This window comes from Pristis pectinata, chromosome 9 (genome assembly GCF_009764475.1).
Source record: "Pristis pectinata isolate sPriPec2 chromosome 9, sPriPec2.1.pri, whole genome shotgun sequence".
Classification (NCBI taxonomy): domain Eukaryota; kingdom Metazoa; phylum Chordata; class Chondrichthyes; order Rhinopristiformes; family Pristidae; genus Pristis; species Pristis pectinata.
The window spans coordinates 82442001-82451475 of NC_067413.1; the positions used below are offsets into that span (position 1 = coordinate 82442001).

The window sequence follows — 9475 nt, forward strand, 5'->3', positions numbered from 1 at the left end:
ATTTCCTCACCAGGCCTTCATGTTACCTTAAACTCATTGACTCTTGCTGCTCCTCAAGAACTTATCACTTTCCCTTCAAATCTGCTATCACCCATCCCAAGAAAAGAATGCAACCTTGTTTCCACTTTCCTCCATTATCACCCTTTCCTCTCAATCTGGAACCATCACCCCTTCAACACCTCTAATTGGGTCCCTACTCTGCTGAGGCAGTGAATAAAGCCTTTGTTAAAATGGTGGTGAGGAAAGAATGGGTGGACCTGACCTGATTTTCCTTGAGTTTAGAAGAATAAAAAAAAATTAAACTTCTTAAGGGGCTTGCTTAGGTAGTTGTTATGTGGATATGTACCTACTTGTGGAGAATAAACCTTGAGTTACAATCTCAGAATTTCTTCAAATGATTCTGAATCTCTGCAGTTTTCTACAAGTGTTATGGATGCTCCCTATTTTTGATTAGATATTTAATGGATCTTTGCATACCAAAGGATGGGGACAATGCAGAAATATTAGCTTGAGATGCATGAAGGTTTTGGCTAATCTTTCACTGAGGGGTTGAAAAGTCTCCTTCTGTTCTTGCTTACTGCTGCTTTTTGACACTTGACTGCACAGTCGTCTTCCAATGCATCTCCTTGTTGAGCCAACTGAGACTGCCCTCACCTGGTTTTGTATCAACCTATCCAATTGTGGTTAAAGAATTGTTTGCACTGGCTGCTTCTCCTGCACTTGCACTACTGCTGCACTTCCCCAAGCATCTAATCTGACATCCTGTATTTCGTATCTAAGGGTTGTCATTTGAAACAATGTCAGGATCTGCCATAGAGTACATGGCATCAACACTGATAACATCCCAGTGCTAGGACCTTTCACGACTCCTCCACTGCTGTTAATTTATCAAATTATTTGCTTGTCTCCAGAACCTGCTAAGCAAAAATTGCCTCCAGGTCTTTCACAGTTAACCAGCTGAACTTTATAACAGTTAGTAGCAGTGCTTCAGAGGAAATCATTATCCTCTTTGCATCTGGACCAATTCAATTTGTGCCATTGTCCCTTTTGAAATAAATTTTTAACATTTTTCTTGTCAACATATTTATTCTGAGTTCAAAGTTGTTATAGATTCTTTCCCTTAAACTCTATCTGGTATATTCTTGCCCTCTTGTTAATGCAGGAAAAAAAAAATTCTCACTTGTCCATTCTTTGGGATTGACGTATTCTTCTACCCTGGTAACCAACTCACTGGCCAAAGGAAATTTATTTTTAATTACTTCAAGGTATTTATAACTGTGAATATCTTTATCAGATTACCTTTTTAATTTCTTCTCTACAGAAAAACCCTTTTTTTCTTGTCTAAGGTTTCATCCCTGGTTTTGCCTTAATTTTCTTCTGCATCAACCTTGGCCTGGTCGTTCATACTAAGTGCCAAAGATTGGATATTGTAACCCAACTGTGGGTAAACTTTTACAAATGATCTTTTTTTTATAGTTTATGCCCATTTACAAAACCTAGGATCTTCATCAATTTGTCATCCTACTTTTTGAAGACATTTGTATTTGAATTCCCAATTCCATGCTACTGTACATTTATCCTTTCATTTTTATCCATCTTATTAATTCTTCAGTTATTGCTTGTATTTTCATGTGTTATTTATCTGCCCAAACTTTGAACCCTTCTACACTTACCTGAAGTCTTTGTTATCTTCACAGTTAACCATACTCCACACTCCATTTTTATCTGTGCATTTTGATATGGTATTCACTATACCAAAGTCAAACTCACTCACTGCATGTATGAAATGAGCAATGATCCTGGAGTTGAGCTCTGAGGAGAAACATCACATACCTTCCTCCCTTTTACAAAAAAAATCAATAACCACTAACCTGTGGTCCCTCCTTCCTTTGCTGTGCTCTCTTGTAATATAATGACAGAATTTTTTTGCAAAGGTATTTTAGTCATTATAAATTACAGATTACTACAAGATTAATTTTTTTTTACAGTACCACAGATACATTGGTCCATGAGGGCAGTTGCATTAGCAATAACTGTAAATTAATAAACTTCCTTTTCTAGTAAATTTTTCTGAAAAATTGATGCCAAGGCCTTAAGAAACACAGAGCTGAACTTTTAATAGAAATGGATTTGGATATTCCTTTCTAATTCTCTTGGGCTAATCAACCTACACCTTCAAGGATCATCCTTGGTAACTCTATATGCCTCATGACTGTCAGGATATAAAAGTTTGCCAGGTCCTGCTCTAACCTTCCAATTTTAATTTTTCCTCGTATTTCCACCTTTTCATAGCAGTGAACATAATGTTTGCTTTTGTTTTGCCTGATCTCTTTATCTTGAATATTGCAGCTAGGTTATCCCAGAACCTTTCTTTCAAATAAGCAAACCTAATACATTTTTGTCATGGTGGAAGTAAGAAGTGAAGCACAAAATGTAAGCTGTGGTAATATGTTGGAATTGGTGCATTCTCTCTGTGACTATGTGGCTCCTCCCCACCCCAATGCTCTGGTTTCTTCCTAAATCACCAAAGATGTGCAGGTTGATAAGTTAATTGGCCACTGTAAATTGCCCCAAGTACGTAGGCAAAGATTAAAGCCTGGGAGTGGGAAGGGGGGAGTTGATGGGAATGAAGGGGAGAATAAAAGGGATTAATGTAAATGGGTGCTTATGGGTCAGCACAGCTGCAGTGGGCTAAAGGGCTGTTCCAATCCTGCATGACTCTACGGTAGATGTCTAGGGCAAGTTTTGTATGGAAAATGACTCTCCAGACTTGGCAGTTAATATACGGGGTATGTCAAAATTATAGCTACTGATCACATGCACTCAGTTTCAAATTTTTTCTTTATTTTATTTCCTTGTGAATAATCTGATCCCAGTCAATGTGGCATAACTTATTTTAAAGTGATTTTCACATTGGTGAAGAGCTGCAAATCAAAATAGTACTTAAGTCTTTATTTTAAAGCCCTGGCTATGGGAAGAAGACGTGCAACTGAAAGAAGGAGTAAGAAAATTTGGACCTGGAAATTGGACCAAATTTGGAGGGCACTATGAATTCCACCAATCGTACTAGTGTGATGCTGAAGGACAGATGGAGAACTATGAAAAGGCTCTGCCATGGTGCACTCGGATGAAGAGAGCTGAGAACTAATACCAACTATGGAATTTTTGATGCTGAGCACCATCACAGTGAAGGGATGGATTGGTGATCTTATTCCTATTTTTTTATGCCAGTTGGAGACCAAACCCATTTAACCTCTGGGTCCACAGCTTTGAAGGAACCCATGTTCTTGCAGTAAGCCTTGCAGACAACTTTGATACATTTGTCAAATCACTAAATTTACCATCTATTTGTGCACATAATTGTGTTCTTGTGTATACGTCATCTTGCTTTTTGTAATGAAATGCTTTCCTTGTGAAATATAAAGGTTACAGATAACTGCACACCTGAAGATGTATGGTAAGTTTATGAGGGTAGCTTTTGCTACATTTTGAGAGCCAGTGTCAAACAATATTTACACAACACCTATGTTCCACCTGTATGTGTTCCTAGAGAACAAAGCAAAACAAATGTGGGGGTTGAGTAAACTGCAAGTAAATGGGAAGTGGCTTGTACACCGTTGTTTGAACTCTAGGAGCATTTCAGACGTTTAGATGAGTAAGTTGGCCGACTTTTGTGAGCTGCATTTCCTATTTGATGTCATAGAATAAAATTTTGAAATGTAACGTTCACACCTATTATGATTAAGTGGCATTGCGTTACTAACGTTCTCACAAAGTGGAAATTCGGTAATATATTGAAAGATATTATATTTGATTAAATTTATAAAGATAATCATTTTGCTCATACATCACTCTGTAAGTTAGAGTAAGTAACTAATTTGCTGTTCTCAGTCATGTGTTTTCTATTAAAATGTTGTACTCTGAGCTTACAGGTCACAATTTAAACCCTAATCTCTATAGGTTTTTTTTGTGGGGGGGGGGGGGGTGGAGATCGTGCCTTTGCTTGTTGGATGGGATTTACAGCTTTTCTGTTTTGTTTTGGAGGAACACGTAGCCAAGAGTATATCCTAGAGCACAATAATCTCTAGCAATGTGTAATGAGCTCAAATTTCCCGGTTGAAAGCAAAACCATGCCCATCTTTACAAAAAAAAATTGCAAATGGCTGAAAGATGAAAATTTGGAGTTTGCTAATATTTGGGAACTATGTGCAGTGTGATTCTCAATATTATGCATATCCCATATTGGGATGTAGATGTTTGTAGTATTTGGCTATACATTGTAAGATGTGCTCCTGCATATAGTTACAAGATCACAGTGTACCCTGCAGTTATTTTGTCCATAAGCTTGGTAGTAAGCTGGTCACCTCCCTCCAGAGAGTGAAACTTCAGATGGTAATTGCCATTACGTGGCCATTCCTGAATGATATTGCCAATAGCTTAAAGGAGAGAATTTTCTTAAGTTTTGATTTTATAAAAAATACACTCTGGCACCAATATCTGTACATTATTTCCAGTATGTGAATAAAGGTTATTTGTGATATCAATTATATCAAAATGTAGTGTTTGTCTCTTTTATTACAGCATATTTCAATGGTTATAGACCTTAAAACAATTTCACATCTGAATTTTGATGCCCTTGCATGAAGCAGGGATGGAACGTGTAAGCAGAAGCCAGAGAATACTGATTAGAGGTAGAAACAACAGCAATGGGAAAATGAATAGAATTGAAATTTGACAGTTAGATATGTCTATTAATAAATGTGTCTTTGATTTTTTTTAAAAACAATGGAAACATATATAAAATCAAGCGTAGTATGTTAAATTTTTACAAGATTTTTATTAGGCCTGAGCTGGAGTAATTTGTGAAATTCTAGGCACTGCATTTCAATAATATCAGGCATGGAAAATTAAGGAAGTGGTTTTAAATTTGCCCAAGACATCTAATGGGCTGAAAATGGGATACCGTGCGTCTTTGGGTATCACAGTAGCAACAGTATTGGACACTGAACACCCAGGTTATACACTGTTCCGAAAGAATGGGACAGGAGATTGGGTGGCATTATTAATCATGGAATGTACCAGAACAGTGCTGAGTTGTGATATAAAGGCAGTGGATAGCGATGTAGAATCAGTTTGAGTTGAAATCATGAACTGCAGGGGAAGGAAGACATGGATGGGAGTAGTCTATGGACCCTCAAAATGTGATGCCTCAAAAGCTCAGAGCATAACCAGGGCATGTTTGAAGGGAACTTCAATTATCATAGGAGCTTTTAATCTACATGTTGATTGGACAAACCAAACTGACAAGGGTATCATAGAGTTTGTGGACTGCATCGTGGATTGTTTTTTAGAGCAGTACAGAGAGGGTAGTGACCACAATATGATAGAATTACAAATGCAGTTTGAGGGTGAACACCAGTTTCTTTAAATAGTGCAATTTATAATGGTATGAGGGAGGAAATGTCTAAGGTGAACCGGAGAAACAAACTAAGAGACAGGTCAGCAGAGAAAGAGTAGCAGATATTCAAACAACTGGTCTATAATGCTCAGCTAGAGTTTATCCCAATCAAAATAAGGGATTCCATGAGAAAGATGTGGTTGACAAAGGCGATAAAGGTTAATGTTAAATTTAAAAATTAGGGTATACAAAGAGGCAAGGCCTTGTGGTGGACCAGAGGATTGGGTAGTTTTAGAATCCACAGCAAAAGACTAAAAAGCTTATTTTAAAAGGGAGAAAATGGATTTTGGGAGAAAACTTGCATAAAAGCAAGCAGTAAAACAAAAAGGTTAAAGGATATATAAATAGGAAGAGGGCTGCTAAGGCAAATGTTGGGCCTAGATATCAAGGCTGGTGAATTAATAATAGCAAACAAAGAAATGGCAGATAAGTGAAATGTTTTGCATCAGTCTTCACTGGAAGTCAGAAGGCAATATAGCACGGTTACAGGCCCTTCAGCCCAACAAGTCCACGACGACCACATTGCTCACCTAGCTAGTCCCAATTTCCTGCATTCAGCCCATATCCCTCCAGGCCCCTCCCATCCATGTACTTATCCAAGTGATTCTTAAATGATATGATTGTTCTGCCTCAACCACTTCCTTTGGCAGCTCATTCCGTAGTGAAAAAAGTTCCCCCTAAGGTCTCTCCCCTCTCACCCAAAATCTATGCCCCCTAGTTTTTGGACTGCCCTACCCTGGGGAAAAAATTTATTATCATTCCACCTTATCTATGCCTTTCCTAATTTTAAACACTTCTATAAAGTCGCCCCTCATTCTACATTCCAAGGAACATAGACCTAGCCTGGCCAACCTCTCCCTATAACTCAGGCCCTCCAGTCCTGACAACATTCCAGTAAATCTTTTCTGCATTCTTTTCCAGTTTAACCATATCTTTCCGATAACAGGGTGACCAAAATTGTACCACATTACTCCTTAAAGTGTGGCCTCCCCAGCAACTGCAACATAATGTCCCAACTCCTGTTCTCATTGTTCTGACTGATGAAGGCCAGCATGCTAAATGTCTTTTTCACCACCTGAGATGCTGCTTTCAATGAATTATGCACTTGTACTCCTAGGTCCCTGTGTTCCATTACACTCCTTAGTGCCCTACCATCCATAGTAAAGTCCTACGCTGGTTTGACTTTCCAAAATGCATCACCTCACACTTGTCTGTATTGAAATCCATTTGCCACTCCTTGGTCCATTTCTGCAACTGATCAAGATCCCCCTGTAATCTATGATAACCTTCTTCACTATCAGCAACAACTAATTTTTGTCATCTGCAAACTTACTGATAAAGACTTGTGCATCTGTGGGACCAAAGAAATTGTCGACGTTTTGGGTCGAAACCCTGCATCAGGACCTTTCTTCCCACAGATGCTGCTTGACACGCTGAGTTCCTCTAGTAGATTGTTTGTTGCTCCAGATTCCAGCATCTGCAGTCTCTTGTGTCTCTAGAATGGATCGAAAACTAGCTGTCTCATACAAAACAGAGTTGGAATAAATGGGTCCTTTCCAGACTGGAAGGAGGTAACTAGTGGAGTACCACAGGAATCAGTTCTTGGCCTGCAATTTTTTATTATTTATGTTAATGATCTGGAGGGGGAACAGTATGTAAGATTTCCAATGTTCCTAATGATAATGAAAATTGGTGGAAAGGCATGTTGTGATAAAAACACTATGATTCTGTAACAGGATATAGATAGATTGAGTGGGCAAATGATTGGTAAAAGGAGTTTAATGTGGGGAAGTGTGAGGTCATGCACTTCGGTAAGAGAAATCAAAAGGAAGATTATTATTTAAATGAAGAGAGACTACAACTGAGTGAAGATCAAAGGGATCGAGGTGTCCTGGTGCATGAATCACAAAAAATTAGCAGGTAGGTCCAACAAGTAGAACCCAAATGGCATCTTGGCCTTCTTTGCAGAAGGGATGGAATTTAAAAATAGGGAGGATTTATTGCCATTACACAGGGTGTTGGTGAGGCCTCACCTGGAATAATGTACATAGTTAAAAAATGATTACATTGGAGGCATTTCAAGGAGGCTCATCAGGTTAATTTGTGAGATGAGCGGGTTATCCTACCAAGAAAGACTAAATAGTTTGAGCCTGTATTCCTTGGACTTTAGAAAAATGAGGGGTGACTAATTTCACGCCATATGTCAGTAATAATAAATTTGATTCTGATATTCAAACATATAAGCTCCTAAGGGGACTTGACAGGGTAGATGATGGGACGTTTTCACTAATCGAAAAGACTTAAAAAAAAGGGCAGTAACTACAAAATAAGGGGCTAGTCATTTAAAACTGAGGTGCATAGAAATTTCTTCTCACAGGGTGATGAATCTCTGGAATACTCTGCCCCAGTGGGTGGTGGAAGCTGGATCATTAGAAGTACTTAAAGTGGAGTGGATAAATCCTTGATAGATTGAGGAAAAGAGCAGTAAGGAGAAATGGCACAGAAGAGGAACTGGAGCCAGCACAGATCAGCTAGGATCATATTAACCGGTGAAGCAGGCTTGAAGGGCTTGATGGCCTACTCCTGCTCCTATTGCGTCCTTTTGTTTTGTGTGTGAAGATTCACTAGAAAGGAAGATTATAGTTATGAAAGGGTTGAATTGGAGCTTGTTTTACAGTGGGCTATATGTAGAAATGCTAAAATGCTAAAACAAATATTTTATATCTGTCTTCACTGGAGAAGACACAATAGGCATAACAGAAATTGTGGGGAACCAGGGAAATCTAATGAGTTGAAGAAATTAATTAATATTTAAAGATAAAATATTGGAAAATTAAGAAGACTAAAAATGGACAAGTCCCCTGAGGCTGATAGCCCATGTCCTAAGATTCTGAAAGAGATAACTTCAGAGACAGTTGATGCATTTTTTGTGATTGTCAGAAATCTTCTGGATTCTGGAACAGTCCCAGTGGATTAGAAGATATGAAAAGTAAACGGAGGAGGGCAGTTAGCCTAAAGCCAGTTGATGGGAAAATGCCAGAATTTATAATAGGTAAGTCAAAAAAGATCATAAGTAGATAGAACTGACATGGTTTAATGAAAGGGAAATCTTATTTGACAAATTTAATAGATGTTTTTGAGAATGTACCTAGTACAGTAAAACTCCAAGCATCTGGCATGCTCAGGACTTTGTTGATGCCAAATTAACATAATCTCTGGGATATTGGATGTTATGCATTTTGATACCTTGCATTTTTTACTACTTTTTTGAGATGTTACACTGTAAATCCAACAAATTTAAAGGGACCGAGGTAAGTGTGACTCTGGTCAGTGTAAAGAGAGTGCAGGGACTGGGGCACTGTGTGAGTCGGGAGGAAGCATGGGAATAGGGGCCCTGGTGAGTCGGAAGGGGGTGCAAGAACAAGGGCACTGGCAAGTGGAAAGGGTGTGCAAGAACTGGGGCCCAGTGAGTGAGTGAGAACTGAAGCCCCGGGTAAGTGGAAAGGGAGCATGGAACCACGGTCCCGTCAAGGTGAAAGTACACACAGGAACCAGGGCCTAGTGAATGGTAGGGGAGTGTTGGAAGTGAGGAACCATGAGTGGAAAGGAACACAGGATCCAGTGCCCCAGAGAGAGGCAAATATCAACTGCTTATCTGTATGCTGAACCTTCAGAATTCCTGAATGGTCAGATTGTGGATTATCGAAGTTTTACTGTGGTATAGATAAAGGGGAACTGGTGGGTGTAGCATATCTGGATTTTCAAAAGGGACGTGATAAGGTACCACACAAGAAGTTCCTACATATATACGGATTCACTGGGTGAGGTGGTACATTTATACAGACAGAGCATTGTTAAAGGGCAGAAAATGGAGTAGGAATAAATAATTTTTTCAAGTTGGCAGAATGGTTTTATTGGAGTGTAATATGGATCAATTCTGACCCCCTCAGTTATTTCCAGTATAATCTATTTTACTCTCTTAGATGTGAATTATAAAAAGATTTAACTAAGTTTGCT

At 38.8% G+C, this 9475-nt stretch overlaps 1 protein-coding gene across 2 annotated transcripts in view; it reads left to right on the top strand.

The window, feature by feature from the left end:
- Positions 1 to 4551, top strand: part of terf1 (telomeric repeat binding factor (NIMA-interacting) 1) — a 31922-nt gene extending 27371 nt beyond the window's left edge. For both annotated transcript variants that reach the window (XM_052023311.1, XM_052023312.1), the window contains one exon: positions 2963 to 4551. In XM_052023311.1, coding sequence (XP_051879271.1) covers positions 2963 to 3070 — 108 coding nt within the window. In that variant the 3' untranslated portion in view covers positions 3071 to 4551. The remainder of the gene's footprint in view (positions 1 to 2962) is intronic.
- The last annotated feature ends 4924 nt before the right edge of the window (positions 4552 to 9475 follow it).